General features: G+C 35.6%; 1 protein-coding gene across 4 annotated transcripts in view; it reads left to right on the forward strand.

Annotated features, from left to right (window-relative positions):
* WDR7 (WD repeat domain 7) overlaps window positions 1-26,907 on the forward strand; it is a 458,806-nt gene that overhangs the window by 161,510 nt on the left and 270,389 nt on the right. For all 4 annotated transcript variants that reach the window (XM_027868951.1, XM_027868954.1, XM_027868953.1 and 1 more), the window contains one exon: window positions 18,308-18,421. In XM_027868951.1, the coding sequence (XP_027724752.1) occupies window positions 18,308-18,421 (114 nt within the window). The remainder of the gene's footprint in view (window positions 1-18,307; window positions 18,422-26,907) is intronic.

Here is a 26,907-nt window from a genome sequence, read left to right on the forward strand (position 1 = left end):
TTTACTGGGTGGACACAGCAAGCAAACAGATAAATAAATTTAAGGTAATATGAAGGGGTGAGAAGACTACAAAAGAAGGGTAGCAGGAGAGACTTCCTGAGAGTTGTACCTGAAGTGGATCTTAACATAAACTAGTAATTCTAAGAAGCGCTTGTGAAGAGGGAAACATGTCTAGTAATAATGAATGGGAAGAACACTAGATCTGGGTTTGAATTCTGGTTCTTCTGCTAGTGTTCTTTTTGTGTAAGTCACTTTACTTCTCTGTGTCTCAGTTTTTGCATCTGTACAATGAAAGATTTGGACTGCATTGATATCTAAGATCTCTTCTCCTTGAAGCCTGTGATTCTGTGATCCTTTTCTTCAGGGTGAATTAAGATTGCAAAAATGATGACCTTTTGGGAACTGAGAGTTTAACTATTGGTCACAATAAATAACATTTCTTAAGCTGTTGGATAATGTTAGGGATGAAGAAGGGGAGAAAAAAACAAATCCTTTGGAATAGAGGCATATACTCTTAGTCTTTTATCTGGATACAGCTTTTCTATCTGGACATGTTCCTTGTTTGGAAGAGCTTTTTGGGGGCTGAGGACTCAAGGGGTCCTGTTTTTTAGCCTACCTGCTGTCTGGAGGTACTTCTAGGTTGTCTATTTTTTTTTTAGACAGTCCTCAGTCATTTTTACCTTTCTACTACATTTGACATTGTTGATCACTCTCTTCTTTTAAATACTCTCCCTATGGCTTACAAAAGATAGCCACCTGTTGGTTTGTTTTTTGTATGTCTGACTACTCCATTTCTGTATGTAAGAATGAATGAATAAATCAATGAAAATTTATTTCTGAAGAACTTACTCTTTGTCAAGTTCTGGGAATATAAATATAAAGCCAGATAGTAGCTCTACTCTTAAGGAGCTTACATTCTAATAGTGGGATCTACATATGTAGGAGACTGGTGGCCAGGGAGGCCACCAATATTTTTGTTTGGAAAATTACAGGGATAGTGAGTGGAGCCTAGGAGACTAGGAGACGAGATCATTTTTCAGGAACAGTGTCAGAATTGATTTGATTATGGTTCCAAAACTATAAAATGGGGGATAGGGAGACAGCTTGTCGGTGTTGGCATGGTGGTTAGGGAATGAATAGAAGCATGGCTTGAACCAGGCTTAGATGAAGTGGGAGACTTAGGCAAACACCGGTTAGGCCAACTGGGGCACAGGACTGGAGTTTGAGGCTTGAAACTCCAGCCAATCAGTAAACATTTATTAAGTACCTGATTATGTTTCAGACATTGTGCTAAATGCTGAGAAATCAAAGACAAAAGACAACCCTTGCACTTAAGGAACCTAAAATATAATAGGGGAGACAACATGCAAACAGCTTCTTGTAGAAAGTGGAATCTTAGCAGGGCCCTGAAGGAAGGGAAGACAGGAGATGGAGTTGAGGGAGAGCATTTCAGGCATGGGAGACAGCCAATGAAAATATATGGAATAGGGACATAGAGTTTCTAATGTGAGAAATGAGACCAATGTCACTGGATCACAGAGGTGTAAGGTATAAGAAACCTGGAAAAGTAGGAGGGGGACAGGTTAAATAGGACTTTGAAAGCCAAACAGATTTTATATTTGATCCTGGATGCAATAAGGAGCCACTGGAATTTATGTGTTTACCCCTATTTCCCTTCTGCTTGATTGTAACCTCTTGAACATTATTTCATCTTTGTAGCTCTAATTCCTAGCACACTGCTGTTCCTTTTGTAGGTACTTCATACGTGTTTATTAAACTGTGGGCACTCCTTTCAATATTATAGATTATAACCCATCTATGCTTTTCTACCCCATGAAACTTTTTTTAAAGATGTAAAATGTAGCTTTTATTAATAAGTTGGGTTGCAAGTGAATGTCAGAATTCTGCATAGACAGCTAACCGTAGGCATACATAGGAACTGAATATTTGTGAGAATTCAGAGTAGTAACTACAGAAGGTATTAAAGAGTATTTATAAAATTTTTCTTCAGTGTGGAGAAAGTTAATAATTCCATAGTGTCAGATGCTCTCTTCTGTGATAAATGTTAAATAAATGCAGAAAAGCTTTTATTAACTTGTTCGGAGTTACCAGTGCTGTTGATGCAAAATAAAAACCGGCCCAAACAAAAACAAAAAACTACTTTAAAACCTACTCAACTCAGTTAACAAATCAAAGAATGGAATTGAAATCCAGATTTAATGTGTGTGTATGTATGTGTGTGTATATATGCACATATATATGCATACATATATATGCATGTGTATATATTATATACATACACACACATATATGGAGGGGGAGGTGTGCTAGCCCCTCGGACTCCACTTCCTCCACTTTCTTACTCTTGCCATTCTGTTTCTTTCCCATCTTTTGTAATGTGGTTTTGTTGGAGGCCATTTTTTTTTCAGACGTGAATAACTTTTATGTCACAGGCCATGGTGTGGTTCTAGAGAGGAAGGTAGGACAGGGTCAAGGAGATGGAGGGTGGCTGTGACTGTGGCTGCAGCTATGGAGAGCCCTGCAGCTGCTCAGGCTCAGGCTAGGATGGATAGGGTTTCTTTCATGCAGCTCTTGTCTGTGTTCTCTTATACATCTGTGATGGGGACAGTAGTCAGCCAACAGTCTGTTAGCTTTTCCCATGTTTTCTTAACGATTTGTAGATGTCAGCTGAGCATGAATGTTGTCTAGCTACATGAATGGCCCTTCTGTTTTTCTGATCATTCATTTCTCTGCTGATTTTCTTTATGTGGCTTCCTGGGTAGTAATTTCTCATTTGTAATGTGTTCTAGCTTGCGTATGCCTAGAATGCACCTCTCTGTTTCCTTTAGGATGATCCTCAACTTCATTTTGTCATAGGCTATAATATTCCATGATTCAGAGCCATATAGCATCAAATGGAAAAATGGTAGTATTGATAAGATGGCATTTTGTTTTAGGGAGAAGCTTGATGTCCTTAAAAGAAAACTGAATTTTCCTATTCTCCTGTTGAAAATTAAGTTGAAAATTAGTATTTAAAAATCATGCATTAAAGCAAACTTTAAAATATATAATTTCGATGTAACTTGGTGCTTTTACTTTCTCATCATTAGTTTATTCCAGCAAATCTTATGCACAGAATTTTTTTTGGAATATTTCTATGCCACTTTTCTTTTCTTACTATGGTGCTTATCCATAGGCTTTCCAGTTTTTAGGCTTTTTTTGGTACCAAAATGACCATAGCTTGTGAACCTCTGCTGCTAGTTGCTTTCCCGCCATTGCTCTGGATGTTGGTTTCCCTAAGGGCTTGATTTCAAAGTTATCTTAGCCTTTCTCCACACTGGGCACTTCACTGGCCTTGGAATCTGCCTCAGGTGGCTTCTGGGAGGAGAAAATTGGCCCTAGTTAGATACTAGACTCTTTCAAGAATAATGAAGTGCTTTAAAAAAAAAAAAAGAATAATGAAATGCTACACAGCCACTCTGCTGCTTTGTCTTGCTTTGGGTCTTCTGGGTTCCTGAAGTGCTGACCTCCACCTTCTCTAGATCTTCATGTTCTCTTATGGCAACTTAGGGGAGAGGACTAGACCTCTGAGAATCTGGTATCCTGGGCTATCCAGGTTTGAGTGGTACCATGTGCCACACTAATCATTGGCCCTCCCAGGGGCTTCAGAGGTCTTTACCTGGGGCTCTCTGTTCTTCTTGGATCTTTTTTGACCCTCTGTGTTCTTGCTATTTCAGACACAGAGTCTTCTTGTAAGCTACATGTGAGTCTGGCCTGTTATTGGTACTGTTAGGTGGCTTGGTTTATTTGCCTGCTCTGGCCCTGGCTTTGCTGTCAATCCCTCTTCCTATTGCATGTGGACTTCTGATTCCTTTCTTTTGTTTAGTACTGGGGTGGCAGAGATGATTTATTATAGTTTCTCATTTTATATTTTGCCTGGTTTGAATTTCAGGTGTTTTCTGGAATAGGTATGTGGGAACTGAGTGAGCTGCCTCCTGGTGAGGCTGCCATTTTGGCTGCTTTTTTTTTTTTAAGGGATCTTAAACTATAAAAACATATCTAGGACTTATGAAATTCTTTGAAGGAAACTTAAGGATTTAGGAGTATGGAAGATGTTAACATATTTTCCTAATGGAAGATTAGAACAGTAGAAGAGGAAGTGAAATATTTAAAGGGAACTTTGAATAGTAAAGATCATATGTATCCCACAATCTATTTTAGAGTTGATGAGACTGAGGCCATAGTGACTTTTCCAAATTCACATAGATTGCATAGATAATCTTGAACAAAAATTCAATTTTCCAGATTGTGAAATTACGATATGATGAGTAGTAGACTCCTGGCTAGGGGCAGAGTACACCTCAGTATGACTGGGTTTATCTGTAGACTTGATGATAATCTGATCAGAAGGATTTTAAACTGAAAAACTGAAGAAGAAGAACATTCAGTTTAAACGATAAAACTCTGTATTATGGAGGATACCAAATGTGTCATAGCCTTCCTTAGATATCATTGATCTCTTCTAGAGGTGCACCTGTTATCTTTTCATCCTGTGTAACTCTTGTCCATGTACTCCCATAAATCCTGTAAGCATTAACCCCGGGTGCTAGAAACTGCCTTCCAGATCTTTTAACATCATATATACAGAAGGCAGTTGTATGACTAGGGAGAGGAAAACTAAGAGACAGAGGGAGCTGGAGATGTATTTCCATATAGTCAGCAAAGAAGACACAGTCACTGCTTAAATCTCTTAACAAGACATGGAGCTGTGGCAGAATAGGATAAAAGCAGTGGAGAAGAAAGACTGAGATGGGAGATAGAGTGCTCGCCTTGAAACCAAGGAGAACTGGGTTCAAGTCCCACCTCTGACACATACATACTGGTACTGTTACCCCAGAAAAGTCACTTAAACTCTCTTGACAAGTCACATACCTCTCTGTACTCTAAACAACTCTCTAAGACTATAGTTTTGGGAGATGGTACCTGCCTACATTGTGTAAGGGCCTTCCTAAATCAAGAGCTCTCTATGTAAATAAAAATTAAGATCCAGTTACTAACTATCCCTATTCCCTATCCAAAAACCAAAGATATATGATTGAAAAATTTACTATGCATTGTTGTTGTTGTTGTTGGGTCATTTTTCAGTTATGTCTGACTCTCTATGACCCCATTTGAAGTTTCTTGGCAGAGATACTGGAGTGGTTTGCCATATCCTTCTCCAGCTCCTTTTATAGATGAGGAAACTGAAGCAAACAGGGTTAAGTGACTTGCTCAAGGTCACACAGCTAGTAAGTATCTGAAGCCAGATTTGAACTCGAGAAGATGAGTCTTCCTGACTATAGTCCTGGCATTCTATCTACTGTGCCACCTAGATTCCAAAAAAAGTAGTAAAATGTAGTTACAGTTATGCTATTAGGAAAAAAAATATCATATTGTCAAGAAAGATAAATAGGGAACCTATATGATGCTTAAAGGTACTATAGAAAACAAAACTGTCTACATTGAATTTACATGTACCAAATGGGACAACATCTAACTTCATAATGGAAAACTAAATTGAAAATATTTCTGAATTGTAAGAAGACACTGATAACGCTGTTATAATTTTAGGAAACTTTAATGTTTTCCTTTCAGAGGAAAGATAAACACAGAGGAAAATATAGACTTGAACTAATTTTTGAAAGATTAGATCTGGAAGACTTGAGGCATCTTCTCAATGGTAATGTTAAGCTACATGTGTATCTATATTTGCACACTCCTCAATATAATATTGTACCTTTATAAAAATAGACGTCGTGATAGGACACAGAAAAACATTTTTTAATGTAAAAAACCCCACCAATATTAAAGCACGTCCTTTATACAATAAAAAGATTACCAGAAATATCTCTTCACTGGAAAAATTTGCTGTTTCATAAATTCAACTTAAAGTCAAAACAAAAGACCTCATCAGTAAGGCCATGAGTAGTCAGGAGTAGGGGCATTTATATCTTTGTCCAGGACATTTACATCTTGTAAAAGGCATAGTAGAGAGGAAAGTTTCCTCCTCATGCATGATCAGCCCAAGTGCTGTTCTGGTACCCACAAAATGTAAATATATGTAGAGGGAGGCTCTAACACTGAATACATCCTCATTAGAGGAACTAGGGAGTAATGTAGACAGGAGTCATATAAGATAAGAGAGGATAAATGGACTGCAATCATACAAGTAAGTAGTATAGTGCTGTGGAATGAGTGCTGCTGAATTTGGAGTCATGGAACCTGGGTTTAAATTTTAGATCTGCTTCTTATTGCTTGTGTTACCTTGAAGAAGAGACCTTACTTATCCAGGTGGGACTTGAAGGAAGCCCAGGATGCTAGGAAGCAGAGGTGAAGAGCGTTCCAGTCATGGAGAACAGCCATTGAAAATGCCTGGAGTCAGGAGATGGTGTGCCTTGTCTAAGGTACACAGCAAGGAGAACAGTGTCACTGAATTGCAAAGTATGTGAGGGGAGCATAAGATGTAAGAAGATCAGAAAGGTAGGATGGGGCCAAGTTCTATAGGGCTTTGAATACCAAACAGAGGAATTTATATTTGATCCTAGAGGTAAAAAAGGAGCCATGGGACTTTAATGAATAGGGTATGACATGGTCAAACCTGCTTCTTAGTTATGTCTTTGACAGCTGAATGGAGAATGTACTGGAGTGGGGAAAGACTTGATTCAGGAAGACCAACTAGCAGGCTCTTACAGTAGTACAGGCATGAAGTGATGAAGGCCTGCACCAGGGTGATGGTAGTGCAGAGGAGAGGAGGGGACATGTTTGAGAGATTTTATGAAGATAGAATCTGCAGGATTTAGTAACAAAATGAATATAAGAGGTAAGAGTGAGGAGTTAAGGATAATACCTAGGTTGAGGACCTGGGTGACTAAGAAGATAGTGCTACCCTTCATAAAAATGGGAAAGACAGAAAGATGAAGAGGAGGGTTTGAGAGGGGGTAGAGAGATAATAAATCCAGGGAAGAAATATCTCTGAACATTCTCTATAAATCAGATTCTCTGTGTAAACTTGATATAACATTGCCACAACTCCTCTCATTTTGCAATAACATCATTAATACACGTTAACCAGTCTCCTATTCTAATGTCATGAAATCTTGCTGTGACTTTCTTTTATTACTTAAGATGCCTATGGGATAGTTGATGATGATCTAAGATAGTGCTTGAATCAGACCAGTTTTCACTACTCTGAGGATAGATCGGCTTACTGTCCTATTTATAATCTTGGTCATTTGCAACTTATTGCCCCTTGTAATGTTGTTTTGCTTCAAGTTGTATTTTTTGCAGAACTGATTAGCAATATGTGGCAGGGTATACTTCTAAGGAAAAATATATATCTATATATGTGTCTATGATATACATATGTATGTATATACATATGTACACAACTCTACACACATATAGGTGTACAGAGAGGGAGAGTTTGTGGAATAAATTGAGTAAGTTGAACTGGTAGCTATTGTGAACAATAATAATAAATCACTATTAAGAAAAATATTGCACATCAATAATGAAAGCAATTTGTTCCAAATTTATAATGAAATGCTTAGTAGAAAGTTCAAGTATAGACTTAAGATGAATTAGTTGTGTTGTAAGTTTTTTTGGTTGCATCCAATAGTCAGATATTTTGTGCATTTTTCCAAGTATAAAATTTTTATTTCATATATACCAAAGGTACTGCATTTATACTCTCTTGACAGTATAATCGCTGCCTATGCAACCTGAGCAATAATAAAACCCTATGAAGAATTTCCAAGGTACATTTGTATCCAAGAGGGGAACTTCCTTTGTACTGTTGTGAGTCATACAAACCTTTGTCCTTGTAATTTGGATTTCTAACTCAGTTGGAGGTTATAATTCTAAGTTTACACTTGAGTACAGTAAATGAATTAGAGCTGGTGTCAAGATAGATTTGCCTTCATTTCACAACACTTTGTCGACTGAACAATAAATCTTTGTTTATTTGTGCCTTCTGAAACCAAAATTGGTGTTGAGTCAGCCAATTGCCTGCAAATCAAACAAAACTGTATGTAAAAATGTATGCTACGAATTAAAAGTATTAGATGTGATTTTTTACCGTGGATCATTTACAAGGTGTTTTAGAGGAAGAATAAAACTATATTATATAACACATTGTGTATATATGTATATATATATATATATATATATATATATATATAAAACACATTAATTTTTTATGGCTCTTTCCCAACCTTATTCCTGTTCCCTATGTGCTCTTTCAATAGTTACTAGACTACTGTTGCATTCAGCAATGTCTGTAAATGTATTTTGCATGAGAAGAGGGTTTGTTTTTTTTAATCAACAATGTAGTCAGGAAAAGATAATTTCTGTGCTTTTTGAAAAAAAAAGATCAGAGACTCTGAAATACTTAAGTATTATAAATGTCCTTGTATTTTTCATGGTGTAATTTGCTGCTATTTTTATGTGTACCTTTAGTTTCCTTAATTTCTTTGTATCCTTGGATAAAGCAACTTTGCTTTTAAATATATTGCAATAGGAATTTTTACAGATTGAATGATAGATCATTATTAGATTTCTTACAGGAAGATTTTTCTACCAGGCAACATCTGTACTAGTATATTTTATACTTCTGATGTTACTACAGATGGAAAAAATGGATACTGTGTCTTTAACGGAAAGCAAAAGGTTATCTTTCTCTGGCCTTTGTGTGTATGTGCTGATGTGGATGTAGGCAGCCAGACAGGCAATGTGTGCAAAGAGACTAGGGAGCCGGCTGTGGATCGATAGAAGTGGTGTGAAGTGAATTAATGTGAGGCAGGCAGTCTGTCTGTCATAAGGATTGCAGGGAATGTAGGGCAGTGTTGGTCAGTCCAATAAATTTGAACCTTCTGTCTGAAAATAAACTATAGACGCAACACTCTCTAGCTCCTATATTGTTAAATTCCAATTTATTCAAGTAAATGTTCATATCAAATTGTTGTCTCTATTGTGCTTTAATTGGACCACTCAAAAACTACAGTCCTGAGAAACAGATGAAAGAAATTACCTTCTATTCTTTAAATTCGGATCTGTTTTTTCAATATCAGTGGAAATCTATATTACAATGAGAATGAGAAACATAATTTCTTTGTTCGTGTTTTAAATATTCTGTCAGCACATTTTCCTCTTTATGAACTCCTATCAAGTTATTCCTTACGGGATAAATAAATTCAAGTCAGTTTTTCATGACTTTCATCTAGTCTTGAAATAAAATATAAAAATGTAACCAATGTAGCTGTTGTTTCATATTCCATTGCCATGCTAAACTATAGCATTTTGATTATAGGTTTTTTTTACCTATAATTGAAGTCATTTCATATCAGAATTGTTGGATAATTAGCATGATTTGATATTACTCTGATTATCAACCATTATAAAATTAAATATCTACAAAAATAATCTGGTCTGAATATATTTAAGAGGACTATATTAAAGTATTTACAGAGAGATATCTTTCTTTTATTGAATTAGTTTTCTGATTTCTTTTCCTAAATTTTGACTTCACAAAACTGTTTAAAGAAGGAGTATTTTAAATATTGTTAATCATGATTAATGTATTTCAAATTGATGGTTACAAATGTACAAGGACTACATATTTCCAGGTTGCTAAAGATCACAGATGATCTTTTATATAGAGGATATGTATAAATTGGAGAGCCCTGAGGATTTTCATTACACTTTCCCATTCTTTTCTCTCATCTCTGCTTCTAGCCCCAGCCTGGCTCTTGGTTTCCTATTGCCATATTAGATTAGATGATCATTGAGACTCCTTTGGGAAAGCTAGGTGGTGCAGTAGATAGAGCCCTTGACCTGCTAACTGTGTGACCTTGGGCAAGTCATTTAACTCTGTTTGCCTTAGTTTCCTCTTCTATAAAATGAGCTGGAGAAGGAAATGGCAAACAACTCCAGTATCTCTGCCAAGAAAACCCCAGTTGGGGTCACGAAGAGTTGGATGCTACTGAAAACGACAACAACAAAGTGGTTCTTTTGGATTCTTAGATAACAATGTTTTTCCATGGCCCTAGTAACTGTAATCCTTCTCTAGTCCATCTTTGTTTTCTGTTTGCTTTTTTCCCAAGTTATAAAACTTGACTTAGGAAGTCTTATTGTTTATTGACATAATGACCAACTCATTTTGATTTCTCTGGGGGCAGGGGGGGCTCTCCAGCTATTTGAGTTTCACTTCTGTTCAGTAATAGTTTGTATTATTACTCAGTAGTATCTTTCATCTAAAGTGTATTTGTATCTGTTGTCTAATAAATGCTGCTAATTTGTGCCATGAAAGCAAATATTCATGCAATTCAAAAGGTAAATAAATACCAGATCAGACTATTAGAACCTTTTTATATTGTGGAAATAATGTAGTTAACATTTGTTCATTTTGAATATGAATTTCTCCATCACTCTACTGTTCTCTTCCCCTGCCTCCCCTATCTCCCAGCATTGTTGCATAGCGAATCCCCATTAAACACCTATTAGGCTGATTTGTTGTCAGGGAGAAGAAGAAGGTATGGAGTGAAGATAACCCTGTGTTCTTTTTCCAGCAGGGTATCTGGGATTTGGTGAGCCTATAAGCAAGGAGAAATAGTGGCTTAGAACCTGAAGGGGGTACCAGTGAGTCAAAATCTGTGTTGATTGTAGAAAAAAATAGTACGGAAAAAATAGTGGGGTTACAGGATGCTCTATGCTATATAGCATGCTCTGTGTTACCTTTTATTGGAATCCAAGCAAAGTCAGGCCTAGTTAGTATCAGACAGATGACCATCTGGAAATGTCAAGTGTTATATAGGATAAGGAGATAGAGAATAGCATATTAGATAGAAGTCTGTGCTAGGAAACAAGAAGATCCAGGGTTCAAGTCTAGCTTCTGACAGGTGGCTTTCAAACTCATCATTTAACTGAAACTACTAAGTTCAAAATTAATAGGTCTCTTGATTGCCAAATATAATGGCCTCATCCTCATCCCTCTTGACTTCTCTGCAGCCTTTGTCTCTGTTGATCACCTGTTTTTCCATGATATTCTCTTCTTTCTAAGTTATACTACTCTTTCCTTGTTCTCCTCCTACTTATCTGACTTCCCCTTCTCAATTTCCTTTGCTGCATCTTCATTTAGGTCACACCTGCTGGATGTGGTTGTCCTACAGGGACCTGTCCTGTGCTCCCTTTTCTTCTCATTCAGTCCTGTTTCATTTGGTGATCTCATTGGTTCCCATGTATTCAATTATCATCTCCATGCTGTTGCTCCTAGGATAGAACACATACCACCCAGGTATTTAAAATCTTTCATAGTCTTTTTTCAACCTAGCTCCTCAAGTTTATGTCCATTTTTCCTTTTCAAACTCTATTGTCCACACAAACTGACTTTCTTGTTAGTCCTTGTTCAGAGCACGCCATCTATGAATAGGCTTTTCCTTCTGCTCAGAATGTACCCTGCTCTCTCTTTTGACTCTTAGCATCCCAACTTCCCTCCAAAGAACAGCTCAAGTGCTACCACCTACTACAGGAAATCTTTCAGGTTCCCCCAGCTGCTTTTTCCTCCCACCCTGACCAAAATTACTTATTATTTACTTTATATGTTTTGTGTTTATGTACAATGTATACATATTGTTTCTCCTCAGTGAATTATAAGTTCTTTGAGGGCAATCCTTCCATGAGAGTTTTTAATTTGGGCTTCTTGCCAATAATCTTTCCCCTTCACTTTCAGAAATAGGTCCATCATTGTTGAATATCTGCTCCATCTAAAGCTGCCTATCCTTGGGTCTCATCATATCTCCATGATTAAGAGATATCAGTGATCCTCATGGGGTGAAGGTTACATTCTTTTAGAGGAACGGTGGTCAGTGAAATAAGTTTTGGTCTGGGGATTCACAGGATTGGTGAGTTAATCCAAAGGACAGCCAATTGACATGCTCTTTTCTTATGTATCCTTTCCCAGAAGCAATGGAGCTATTTATTTTATTACTGTCCCCAGAGGAAGAGGTGGCAGTGGGAGAAAGGGGATATTGTTGTGTGGCAACAAAGCATGTGGCAAGATAAATTCACTATATCTAAGTAGATGGTTGGATGGGATGTGATGGATGGCTTAGTGTCTAGGCCTAGTTTACGTATAGTAGGGTAGGTGAGTTTGCATTTACTCAGTCACCAATCAAGACAGCTCAATTCCAGTTATAAAAAATAAGTAGATTAACTTCCTCTGGGAATGGGGACACAGATTCTAGAGGTTCCAGTGGGGAGAGGTGGGACAACATTGAATTTAAAGATGAAATTTAAAGTACTTTTAATAAAGTTATTATTACATCAATTGTTTTGTAAACTAATTGAGTATTTTTCTCAATTGTATACAGTATTTTTCATTTTAGTAATATTTGCCTCTAGCCAGTGAAGCAAATAATTCAGAGAGGGTCTTTCATGCACTTCAGATCATACAAGTTAGTCTGCTGCTCTGTCAGTGCATAGGGACTGGCCCTGCTCATTTATATTATCTGGGTAATTACTTGAGTATTTGTAGTATAAATTGGTCAGTTAAATCTACAGATTATTTAGGAAACATTCTGGCAAATGTGTCTTGGTGAAAGGAGATTGTATGAAATTATTTTGATAGCTTGTTTATCTTATAAAAAGATTTATTTATCAAAACATTTATTTAGAAGATCACCACTACTTTCTTACTAGCCTGTTTTGTGAAATCATGCTAGTAATTGTTATTGATTCACTTTTGTACCCTACTCAAGTTTCTTCTCATTACCTTTTATTTTATCCTTTCAGTCCCTCAATTTAGGGCAACAATGTTAGGAGTGACAAATACTTTATTATTTAGATTTGGAGATCTGCTTTTTTATTTTTCCCTCTGATAATGAGGCTGTTGGTAATTATAGTAGAATATATAGTGGACAGAAACCTTGCATTTTGTTTTCTTTTAAAAATACATTGACTGTGTATATTAGAAGAAATATGTATATATATATATATAATCTGAGGAAATGTATTCTTCTTGTTAACTCTTTTTTTTTCTATTTTTCTTTTTTTATGGTAATTTTTGTTTTTTTTGTTTTCAACATTTACTTCCACAAGATTTTGAGTTCCAAATTTTCACCCCAACTCGCCCCTCCTCTCACCCCAAGATGGCATGCATTCTGAATACCTCTTCTAGCCTGCCTTCCGTTCTGTCTCTCCCCCCCTTCTGTCATCCTTTTCTCTTCAATTTTCCCATAGGGCAGGATGGATTTTTATACCACATTTCTTGTATTTCTTATTTCCCAGTTGCATGTGAAAACATTTTTTTAAACAGGTGTTTTTAAAACTTTGGGTTCCAAATTTTCTCCCCTCCTCCCTCCCCACCCACCCTCATTGATAAGGCAAGCAACTAAATATAGGTTATATATGTGCAGTTATGCAAAACACTTCCATAGTAGACATGCTGTGAAAAACTAACTCTATTTCCCTTAATTCTGTCCCACTCCCCCATTTATTCTATTCTTTCTTTTGACCCTGTCCCTCCTCAGAAGTATTTGCTTCTGATTACCCCCTTTCCCAATCTGCCTTCCTCTCCATTATCCCCCTACTCTCTTGTTCCCTTGTCCCCCTATTTTCCTATAGGGTAAGACAGATTTCCATACCCAATTGAGTGTGTATGTTATTCCCTCCTTAAGTCAAATTCTATGACAATAAGATTCACTCATTCCCTCTCACCTTCCCCCGTTTCCCCTCCACTGTAAGAGCGTTTTCTTTTCTGTTTTTTTTGTGAGATAATTTACCCCATGCTACCTCTCCCTTTCTTCTTCTCCTAGTATCATCCTCTCTCACCCTTTAATTTTATTCTCCAGATCAACTCACCCTGTGCCCTCTATCTATCTATTTATCTATCTATCTATCTTTCTATCTATGTACAGACATATAATTTTTTTCCCTGCAACTACCCTAATACTGACAAAGGTCTCATGAGTTACACATATCATCTTTCCATGCAGGAATGTAAACAGTTCAACCTTAGTAAGTCTTTTATGATTTCTCTTTCCTGTTTACCTCTTCATGTTCCACTTGAGTCTTGTATTGGAAAGTCACATTTTCTATTCAGCTTTTTATATACTCATTCATCAAGAATGTTTGAAAGTCCTCTATTTCACTGAATGACCATTTTTTCCCCTGCAAGATTATACTCAGTTTTGCTGGGTAGGTGATTCTTGGTTGTAATCCTATCTCCTTTGCCCTCCGGAATATTATGTTCCATGCCCTGCGGTCCCTTAATGTAGAAGCAACTAAATCTTGTGTTATCCTGATTGTGTTTCCACAATCCTTGAATTGTTTCTTTCTGGCTACTTGCAATATTTTCTCCTTGACCTGGGAACTCTGGGATTTGGCTACAATATTCCTAGGAGTTTTCCTTTGGGGATCTCTTTCAGGAGGAGATTGGTGGATTCTTTCAATTTCTATTTTGCCCTCTGGTTCTAAAATATAAGGGCAGTTTTCCTTGATAATTTCTTGAAAGATGATGGCTAGGCTCTTTTTTTGATCATGGCTTTCAGAGAGTCCAATAATTTTCAGATTCTCTCTCCTGGATCTGTTTTCCAGGTCAGTTGTTTTTCCAATGAGATATTTCACATTGTTTTCTAAGTTTTCATTCTTTTGGATTTGTTTTACAGTGTCTTGATTTCTCATAAAGTCACTAGCTTCCAATTGCTCTATTCTAATTTTTAAGGAAGTATTTTCTTCAGTAATCTTTTGAACTTCCTTTTCCATTTGGCCAATTTTGCTTTTTAGGGCATTCTTCTCCTCATTGGCTTTTTGGACCTCTTTTGCCATTTGGGTTAGGCTATTTTTTAAGGTGTTATTTTCTTCAGTATTTTTTTGGGTCTCCTTTAGCAAGCTATTGACTTGTTTTTCATGATTTTCTTGCAAAACTGTCTGTTTTCCCTCTACTTCTCTTACTTGCTTCTCAAAATCCCTTTTGAGCTCTTCCAAGGCCTAGGACTGATTCATATTCTTCTTGGAGGCTTTGGATGTAGGAGCTTTGGCTTCATTGTCTTCTTCTGGTTGTATGTTTTGATCTTCTTTGTCACCAAAGTAAGATAATATAGTCTGACTCTTTTTGCGCTGCTTACTCATGACCCCGGCCAATTACTTGAGTTTTAAACTCTTTGCTAAGGTAAAAGTCTGTTTCCAATGTGGAGAATGTACTGTCCCAAGCTTTGGGGGTTTATACAGCTGTTTTCAGAGATACTTCTAGGGACCTGTAAATTTTCAGTTCTTCCAAGGTGGTATGATAAGGGGCGAGGTGTTTCCTCTCCATCGCCACAACAAGCTCCACGAGGCCAGCGCTCCTCCTCACCCCAGGATCGCCCCTCAGAACTGTGACCCAGATTCAAGCATGGGCAAAGCAAGAGATTCCTGCCTCAGCACTGGCAAAGAGATCCCTGCAATACCCCTCTGATCAGCCACTGGATTCCCCCTCATTCTGTGGGCCGGAAGCTCAGGAAACAGTCGAGGCCCTGGGGGCGGCTGACACCTAGCTGCTTCTCTCACAGCAGTCACAGACTTTTCTCACTGACCTTCTAAGTTGTCTTTGGCGTTCATGGGTTGAGAAGCCTGGAAACCGCCACAGTTGCCCGCGATTCAGTCCTCTAAGGACTGCTTCAGGATCACTGCGGCCTGCATGCTCGCACTGCACTGAGCTCCTCTCCCCACCTGGCGTGATACACCTTTCTGATCAACCATGCAGGCTGTCTTTGGCTGGAAATTTGTTTTGCTCTGTCTTTCTGTGGGTTCTGCTGCTTTAGAATTTGTTTAGAGCCATTTTTTATAGGTATTTGGAGGGGTTTGGGGGGAGAGCTCAAGCAAGTCACTGCTTTCCCTCTGACATCTTGGCTCTGTCCCTGCTTGTTAACTTTTGAACCACATTGTGAGACAAAGTTGTAAAGCAGAATTGAAATGAAACAGGAAACAGATGTTTGAATTTCATTTTCTAGAAAACTTCATTTAAAATCACAAAGTTTTGAACTTATATTTTCTTCTGTTTGGGATGTGAAGGAAAATACATTTATAGTTGTCTTTTGTGTTTGAAAATGATGTTAGTTTATATTAGATGAAAAGAATCTTTAAGTGGTAACAGATTTATATTTCATTATTTTCCCTTGCATGCTTATTGTGTACATGCAGACTGTTATTTGGCTTACAGTCATTCTTTTCAGACAGTTGTTTGTAACTTTGCTTCATAGTCACAAGCTTCTATGGCTTCAAATGAAAAACAATCAAACAGCAAGCATTAAGGGCCTACTATGGGCCAGACATTATTTTAGGTATTAGATATACAAATACCAAAAAACAAAACAACCCCCATTCTCAAGAAACTTACATTATATTGAAGGAGACAACATTTCCATGTATTGAGAAATATTGATTGTATATATAAACAAAATAAATGCATTGTGGTTAAATAGAAGATGGGAAGGATAATAGGAGTTGGGTGAATCAAGAAAAGTTCATGTAGAAGTTGGTGCTTAAACTGAAATTTGAAGGAAGAAGGGGAATCCCTGAGCCTGGGGTAAGGAGAGGGTACATTCTAGGTATGAGGCTGATGGGAGATAGAATGCTGTAGTTGAGGAACAGAAAGAAAGTCGGTTTGCCTGGACCATGGAATGTAGAAATAGACTCTGTTCCTGACTTTCAGACTTCAAAACCATTCCTTAACTTCTATCTTGGAATTACCTGGGGTGGGTCTCCTTGCCCTGGATAATCCAATCATCCCTGTAGACTTCTTAACCCTAGAATATCCTTCTTCCAGGCCCCTTTTCCCAGTGGTGAGTTACTTCCGGAGCTTCCATTTTGTGGAGAAGCCTAAGCTAGCCAGCAATCATTATCCTTTTGGCTCTGATACTCACTTCCAGACTTTAAAATGCTATTAGACTCGGAAATAATGAAGGAACTTGAATCAATCACCCTCACCCCAATTAATGTAACTAACAAGATACTTGTGCCCCAATATCTTCATAACGTGAGAATGCCTCTTTGAGTTTTAGAAACAAAGACATAAAATAGTTGTGGAAAAAGTCCTTAATTAATTTGTAAGGAGTTAAATGCTTGTGCCCATTGGAAAAAATGAATATTTTCTCATTCGATTTCTTGATTATTACTTGAATCAGATGTTTATTTCAGGTTTTCCTTTGGAGGAGTTGAGCAAGCTGTCTCCATTTAGGCATCCATCTTGGCCAGAAATATCCTTGTGCCTACCTTTCTCTAGTCTCTGTTTAAACTTGTAGAAGATTATTTCCCAGACCATTTTGGGGGCATGTGGGGGGATGGTTGTGGTAGTATGTTTTTGGTATGCTCCTTTTTTGTACAGATACAAACAGAATTAGAAACACAATAAGATATAAGAAAACAATATAAGAAAACAAATTAAATTTGGTTTATAATTTGCCTATAAGTACAATTTATATGAATTAGAAAGTTGATACTGGTGAGTTATGAAAATTACTTCTTAAAATGAAGCCTACCTTTTTGCAGTGCAAAATATTTTTTCTTCCTTTCCATTTTTAAATTTAGAGGTGAACAGTACTCTGAATTATTCCCCTATGATACTGGTCCTTCAGAATATTTTTAGGGTTTGAGATGGAATGCTCAATGGCTTCAGGGTTTTAGCAATGCCTTCCAAAAATTATAAACCAAATTTGATATTTCATGTTACTTGTATACTATCTCTACCACTTACCTTCATATGCCATTCATTATGGGACAAGGGCAACAACTTGAATATACCCAGAGTGACTTGTACTTCTAGATATTCAGGGAGAAAAAAACCATAAATTTAATTTGTTTTCTTATGTCTTATTGTGTTTCTAATTCTGTTATATCTTAGTGTTTGTTTTAGCAAAAGAAAGAAATTAGCACCATAGCTAGCAGTGTATTTCTATCCAGGCTTTGACATTTATTAGCTGTAGAACTGAACTAGTTATTTAATCTCTCAGCCTCAGTTTCCTCATCCGCAAAATTGGCCCAATAATACTTTATCTTCCCAGTCTTTTATAATGCTCAACTCTAGCAGAAATTAGTTTAATTTCTTAAATTAATTTCTTAAAATGTGCATATGCATACATGCAGCTTTTATATTGTCTTGTGTACCTTTGAATGGATATTAATATTTTCTGATGGTTTGATTGTTGTAAACAAACTCACATGATTTGGAATTCCCCCTCCCCCCACCATTTTTCTTCCATTTTATTAAACTCAGTTTTTATTATTTCATTTATTTTAGCTGGAGTGACAGCAGAATCCATTCAGACCGCAACTGCCAGTCCAGATGCCTTGGGGACTGAAACTAAAGTCCAAGAAGAAGAGCATGATCTTGTTGATGATGACATCACAGCAGGTATTTGTGACAGTGCTATAATCTTTATCAAGATATGCACGGTTCTTTTTAAAAAATCATCTCATTCTTCAGAATGAGAGGAATTATAATTTTCTAAGTAAGAGCTCATCTAGTTCTCTTATGATGTACACAGATAGAAAGGGAGAATACAAGATGAGTCAATTAGATGATTAGGTATTTAGCACTGGAAGTTTAGGACCTTAGAAGTACAGGGTAAGTATGGAATAAGCAATTTCTTTCAAAATCTGACAAGTTAGACAAGATGAACATACAGAGTCAGTTCAAGTTCAGTAAAATGTCATTATAAACACAAGTAAAATCATTGTCTGGATGAACTGTGAGGCACTTTCTGGCTCTAAAATGTTATGAGTGTGTGTGTGTGTATGTGTGTGCCCACATTTATCTCTCTTTGACATAGAAAACTTAAGATACCTTTGTTGAGATAGCATTCTAGTGAATTTCTAGTATACATGGTAGAAGAAGGCTATATTCATGAGTTCAGAAGAGCTGTAAAGGAATTGTGCTGATGCATTTTCAGAGTGGTTGATGGTAAGTGGGAAAAATAATAGTCCTGTTTGGGGGTAAGTGGATTTTCTCAGTGTTTCACCCTTGTGTCTCCTCTGCCTTCTCCCATCCCTTCCAGCTTCTTGCCAGTCACTTTTTTCTTACTTCGCTATTCATTTTGTAGCCATTAGGAGTTTCATGGAAGTCATCTTAGGCCATTCCCTAAAAACTGTGAGTTATGTAAAGGCTATAGGAAGACTTCAAACAATAATGGAATTATATGAATTTGGGATTCCTTAGGGTAAGGAAGAATGAAAAACACTCATTCTTAAACAAGCATAATAGAATTGGTTGTGGCTTAGTAGAAGATAGCACAGATAGTGAAGTTGTAATTAGTTGATAGAGAGCCATTAAGGTCTTAGTTTTCTAAAGGCCAGTGGGAGAGCTAGATATAGTTGAAATCCTGACATAGACGATGATGTTGGTGCTATGAGGCTAAAGGTGGAGAAGTCAGTAAGAAGTTATAGTGTAAGTTGTTGTTATTGTTTAGTCGTTTCAGTCATGTCCAACTCTTCATGACCCCATTTGGGGTTTTCTTGGCAGAGATACTGGAGTAGTGTGCTGTTTCCTTCTCCAGCTCATTTTACAGATGAGGAACTGAGGATAAAGTGACTTACCTAGGGTCACAAAGCTAGTATGTGTCTAAGGCCAGATTTGAACTCAGGAAGATGAGTCTTCCTGACTTCAGGCCCAGCACTCTATGCACTGTACCACCTAGCTGCCCTGTAGTAGTGTAGGTACCATATTGGAAAGGCATACACACATGTATAATATGTATTGGAGAAAGAAATTGTGGGGCTTGATGCATGCCTTTCACCTCACTTCACTCTAATTATAAAAGGTTACTTTGGGTAATGATATCTAGCTCCTATGGGATTGAAGTATTGAGTAGCCAAAAAAAAGAAGGATAGGTAAAATGAAAACCACTGAGGAATTGCATTCCACTTTCTGAAACTGACTGTGATGGCAACATCTAGTCTAACTTCAAGTCTAACTCAGAAGGACTTTTTGATGGTGGTATTTATTTTCTTTATGACTGCCCCTGATATTGTATCATGTAGCTTGAAAAGTTTCATCATTATTACTTAATGTTAAATAGCAAGATAGTATTCGTTGCTTACTATTTTTTCCACCATCAGAGGTATAGTTTGTTTTAATTCAGCTCTAGGCACGGCATGTATGGAAGTTATCTGATAGTGGTTGTATAGACAGCAATAGTGTGGTGAACTGAATTGATGTGATCACAGGTAAAAAAGGAAGCAGAAATGCTTTAAGGATACTTTCACAAAACTGTATAATCTAGGAAACTACATCAGATAACACTATATATATAATGTGATGAAGCTAGGGAAGTTTTTTTTTTTTTTTTTTTTTTTTAGAATGATGGTGTCATTTTGAAACCATCAGGCAAAAATAGCTGCACCACAAATAGCAATGTGCTCTAGGCACAATAGCTTTATTGGCAAACCAACGTCCAATCTACATTTACTTAATAGAGAAATGACTAATGACTAGTGTTGATCATGCTATTCTCCAGCAAAATCTTTGAGTGCTTAAAGCAGTGGAGTTACATGATACAAACATTCTGTTTAGTCTGGAAAGATTTATAAACATTTTTGTGGAAACTTAAAAAAAAGTATATCTAGCAATATAAGCAAGATTCAATGATGTTAAACAGTCTTATAAAACAATCATTAGTTTCGTAGAAATAAATAATTTAAAAATGAAATATGTGACTTGGCATTATGTACACAGTAAAATTTAAGATAGTCAACAAGCATTTATTAAGTGCTTACTTGTATGCTGGTTATTGTACTGACAATGGGGGCACAAAGAAAGGCAAAAAAACATCTGTGGCCTCAAGTAGCTACAAACTAAATGAAGATTATTATCACTTTTAAGATTAAAAAACACTCTCATTTATGAGCTGGCAGTGTTGAAATTTACATCTAAAAGTAAAATTGTAATCTAAGTAGTTCACTGTGTAATTAGCTATGTGTATATATAACATACACATACAAATATAACCAGTAGTTAATGGCAAAATGTAACCTGTTGAGTCATCTGTTCTTATCTTTTTGTAATTCATTATTATCTTAGTTCAGCTGAGCACCTTCTAACAACCTTTACCACCTGAATGGATTTTAAATTTTTCCATTGGGAATAGAGTTGAAGGAACCTAATGATCTCCCTAGACAATTGCAAACCCAAAGCCTGATTCATTAGAGAGCTTTAATACTTGAGCCACATACAGTACATGTAGAGTTAGTTTCCTAACTTGGGATGGCTCTTTTTTTAGCCATATTTACACATTTTGCAAGTTAAGAGTGAGGATAGTTTGTGTGTTGTGATAACTATAGATTTTTTGCTTCTTACATTAACTTTAAAACGTTTAGATATTGTAATCATTTGGTGGAAAATGGTTTAATTCCAAAGTAAATAGAAACTTTTCAGAAATTTTAACAATTAATGAAAACTATTTAGCTGTTTGTATTTATGGAATTGAAGTGGTTACTAAATAAAATTAATCTTTTTTTAGTTTACAGTACTTAGATGACTTTTGCATGTCTTAATTACCTCTACTTCCTTGCTTCTTAATCTAATAAATGTTTTATGAAAATCTTATTTCACTTCATAAAAACAGGGGTTAATTAAAAAGATATTTGGGTTAGAGTAGAGCAATTTATTTTGATTTGAGTTTTAAAAAAAATTAGTGCCAAAACACAATAGACACGTAAAAGTTTGGGAATATACTTTATTAGAGCTACTTTATTATTTTATTAGAGCTGTTATCCTATATCATCACATTTTTTATTTTAATAATAACAAAGCCAAGAATCTAAAAAGGAATCTGTTTTGGGAAAGCTATTTTATTTTAAAATATACATCATGTAAGTCCTTAAGAAAATAAATCAAACATGTGAAAAATATGTCATTTGGCTTTCTTTAATTGATTTGTTCTTTTCATGCCAGTTTACATAATGAGTACTAGAGTCGAGAATGTTCAATATCCAAAGAATTTAAATAACTAAAAGAGACTCCTTAACATATTGTCAAAGTAACTCATATGCTGTAGTCTACAGATGGTTCACGTTGTCGTTAGATTGTGTGACGTGATTGAGCTGTGTATAGATTTTTGTGATGGTTTGAAAGAAAACCATATTTCTTTTTATTGACTGGAAGCCTATATAAATTACATTATGAAAAATACAGTGGCCACAATGTTAGGAAATGATATGAGACATAATAATCTTATTTTGGGGCCTGCTGTGTTGTTTTGCACTGAAACTTTTAGGGAAAATGGGCAATGATAGCCCATTCTTCCCCTTTTGGGGAAAATTTATTCCATTGTCTCATTTGTCACATAAGAATGGAACTATTAATTTTTCTTTATAAAGTATACAAGAAGTGATATTGTCATAGTGGTTTTAACTATTTTGTTATATGGTTATGAAATTCTAACCTGAAATGGTTTTTAGGATAATCTGCCCTATTGTTTTAATCTCATCATTGTAATTTGACATTTTAATTTTAGTTTTGTCAAGTTATTTAATTTTTAAATGCAGTTTTTTTTGTACTATATTAAAGGCAGAATAGCCAGTTAAAAGAAAAAACCCATACACCTTTTTTTAAAAAGATATAAGTGAGTATTTGAAATGCAAATATTGCCTTCTGAAATGCTATATGGGATAACCAGAATCTGAGCTTTAAGCCTTTCCTTACTAAATGATTTTATGACAGTAGAGAAACATAGATAATGTTGTGTAAATGTAGTCTAAGATCAATTGGATCCAATTAAATTTATTTGAAATGAATAGTCTTAACTGAAGAGAACAGCTGGAAAACTGGAGGAAGAAAAAATTGAGTCTTGAGTGAGGCAGTTTAAATCCTCACCTTGTCATTTAAAAAATATGATACAGCTTTTTTTCTATATATCTCTTTTTAAAGCTAATATCTATTGATCGGCTCAACAAAGCAATGCCAATGTGCGTTGGTCAACAGAAATTTCTTCTAACTCAAGGTTCACCAAACTTTTTTATTTAGTTGCATTTTAAAAAAAAATAAATGATCACTTTCACACCAATACTTTTTGGAATTAATATATTCTACTTGGTATAGATACAAAATGTTGAATGTTCATACAGAATACAAAGATGCAAAATGTTTCTGTTTTAGGAAAACATTTTTTCTTATACTATATAGCAATACTTGACACACTTTCTGTCTTAATGGAATTACTTCAGGTATTGTCATCTCTTTAAAAAATTGCGTTTTTACAGTAAATGGCCTTCACAGTAATAGAATAGATAGGAATAGAAAGATAGAATTCTTTCTGTTTTATTGTTTTTGCTATTCAACTACTCTTTTTGTTTTTCTGAGTTTTTAGTTTGGTTTGCATGTATCCTTTTTATTTACTTTTTAGTCTCATTCAAACTTTCATTAAAAATCCATGTGGAATTATATTGAAGATTCTGTAGCTTCATGAATTTAGCATTAAGTTCTTGGCAGATTGTATTGGGAGCTAGTAAATAATCATTTGTAGTAACAATAGAAACAGGTGCGTGATGAGGGAGGATTAGATACAAATGATTATATACAATTTATACTGTTTGTTGTGGTACGTGAAAAAAATAAATCTAACAAATACCTCTGATGTATTTTCTGGTACCTTAACATCCCCGAATTTGTAAAGTTTTTTTTTTTTTCAAAACTGATTTGTTAAAAGTACGTGTATATGTAATACGATCCCAGCAGTGTTGGATTTAAAGGTCTGTCTAACCAAATCTCTCATTTTATAGATGAGGAATCTGAAGTTGAGAGGACTTACATGATGTTTCCTAAATCACATATATAATTATTTGATCTTATAAGCAAAAGTGTATTATAAACGTTCTTGGTCTTATTTAACTCAACTTTGATTTTTTTTTTTTCAAAGGGTTTGGGAATCTGGGCCAAGTCCTTCCGTGGTCAGTCTGGAAATTTAGTCACCGCTCCCAGCACAGTCCCGATACTGATTGGCTCAAGGGTTTTGACCTTCTCTTTTTTGCTGATGTGGGCCATTTGAACCCTCTTTAGGCCACTTGGTGGCTTTCTGCTCCAGAGACCTCATCTTGGGGGCCACATATTGGTTCAGCACTTTTATATGCTTCCAATCAGCATTGATCTTCCTGTAGCCCAGAATTTCAGAGCTCAGGGCAATCTACCTATCTCAGCTTTCTGGGATACAGATATATGCTACCATGCCCAGCAGCTTTGATGTAAAAAAGAAATAATTTTGGAGGGTTTTATTATACTGATCACAGAATGATTAAGCGTTATCTATCTGTCTGTCTGTCTATGTATATATATACATATATACTACACATACACTTGTACACATATATATATATACACACACATACATACATACATACATACATACACTTAACTTAAATTCATTAAAAGCAAGTGTGGTATGACTTGATCACTTTGACTAGGAAACAGAAAGTCTGAGTTTAGACCTCAGCCCTGCCACTTACTTAGTTGTGTGTCCTTGGTAAGTTATTTGACCTCACTTAGTTTCCTCATCTGTGAAAGTGCAGTTTAATCTGCTAAGTGTAATATACTTGAGAGCTATTTTTATTTACTAATTATTTTAATTTATACTACAACTTCTACAAAACAATTTTTTTCTTGATCAAATTGTATGGTTGCTCTTTAATACACAATTTTATAGAATTGTTATCCTGAGAAAAATCTACAAATATAAATGTTTTTCCTCTTCTAATGTTTATTTCATGTTTATGTTTCATACATGTTTAAAATTTTTGAGTACTGTCTAGATTTAAAAAATAAGTGATAGCAGAATAAAATGTAAACATTTTTTCATATGCTGAATGTCAACATTTCTGGCATATAATGATATAGCTGAAGGACTTTTAGACTGAGACTAACTATTGATTTGTTGCACATTACATTTTTCTGAAGGCTCAACTCATAAAACGTTTATATATTCCTTCTGACTGAAAGATATGGGATTTTTATCCTTTACTAAAGTACAAATCATATCTGAAGGAAAAAATTTGGATCTTCTGTCTACAGAAAGGAGTACTGCTTCTATAACAATAGCAGTCACAAAAAGCATCCTATATTATTGAACCTAAGTTCACTTTCAAGAACAAAGGCATTCACATATATCTGCAACTCCTGAAATACAACTAAATATTTTTATTTTTTTACCTTGTTTTAATTAGCTATTGCAAAATTAGTACTGAATTCATATGTCTTTTAATTTACAACTCTGAATTGCTTTCCTTATTCTTGTGTTTAACTTAAGGAAATACCCTTAATACCTATGGAAAAAATGCAGTATTATACCATGTTGACACCATTGAATTATTATAGATTAACATAGCTTAAACTTATTTATCATATGTTTTTATGAGAAGAGAAATTAAAAGAAATAAACTAATGTGACTTTTGTTGTTTTGCAAATAAAATATTCCACTTCAGATAATTCATCTTTCTATATATTTTTCTTTTGGATGAGAAAAGATCAATTAAATAACATTTTCTATTTATACTATTCAGATTTTAATACCATAATATAGTTGAATGTTGATTATTGATACTGAATATTGGTGCTTACTACATTTATTACACATGACATCACATGACTGGGTTGTGATCTGCATTGGAGTCAATGAAATCACAGATCTATTTTAGTAAAGGAAAAGAAAAAGTAAATTTCTAATTGCAGTTTTTTGGAAGCCAACTTTACTTCTTTTCAAGTATTTCTTCAAAATGATGAATTTTAAACTTTCTGGTTTCCTCTTTTTTCTTTCAGCAAATTACCTCCTTTATGAAGTGTCAATATTTAACTTTAAAAATTATCTCTTGGCCTAGCAAACATTTTAAATCTAAGTCCAAGACATCATGTCAACTAAAACTTCATTACATATTATACTAAATGTGTAGTATATGTATGTATGCATATACACACACATACACAGTATAAAATGTTTTGCTGTTGCGTGAGTATGCTTATAAAGTGACTCAGACCTTATCTGCCATGATACTGCTATTACCTTCATCCTCCATTGTTAGTATTTTAGAGTATATGTGTTGCTTCTGGTATAGTAACTAATGTTTATCTAGTTAAATATACTGTACTTTGAAAATTGAGACCATTCTCCATGAGCTCCCAGTGATCCCCTTCTTTACATCTTATATTGTTTTGATATCATCTCAATTTCTCTTCCTCAGTCTCTGATGAAGATATGACCCTTCTCTTCCACCAAGACCAAGTTTTTGTTCTAAATTCTTCATTCTTCCATGCATTTCCTTAAGAGCTCTATTTTCATTTTAGTTGCTTTATATTTTATTTCATTTCTTTTCATATAGTTCATTTTTTCCCCCATGTGGTTATGTTTAAAATCAATGTGGAATTTTTTTCTTCTGATGGTTAATCTTGAACTTCTCTTAACTCATAGCATTTATTCATTTTATTAAGAGTTTTCTTCTGTTTGCTCAAGGCTTAAATCTCTTTGTTAGGAATATTAGACGAATTATCCCTGCCTTACTGTTTCTTTTAAGCTTTTCTTGGTCCTGCAATGGCTGGGTTTATTATTACCCTTAGAACAGGAGTCAGAGTGAAAGTAGAGGTCTACAAAAAGACATGCAGATCTTGGCTCTTTCCATTTTTGAAGTCTTGTTCTGGAACACATAGATTTTGGTACTGGATGAAAAGGCCCAACCCGGGATTGTAGTTCGTGGTGCCTTGCCACCTACAGTCATAGAGGGAGTAACCAAGCTAGAATTGTGGTATTACTTGTACTTCTGGAGTAGGATGGTGACTGGGTCAGGCCTGACCTGCCTCCTATAATCCTAGATGAGCTGGTTATGCCCAGGCTATATGCCCTCTCATAATGCTGGACTGGGAC

Source organism: Vombatus ursinus, unplaced genomic scaffold (assembly GCF_900497805.2).
Source record: "Vombatus ursinus unplaced genomic scaffold, bare-nosed wombat genome assembly UNPS02014791.1, whole genome shotgun sequence".
In the NCBI taxonomy this organism is placed as follows: Eukaryota; Metazoa; Chordata; class Mammalia; order Diprotodontia; family Vombatidae; genus Vombatus; species Vombatus ursinus.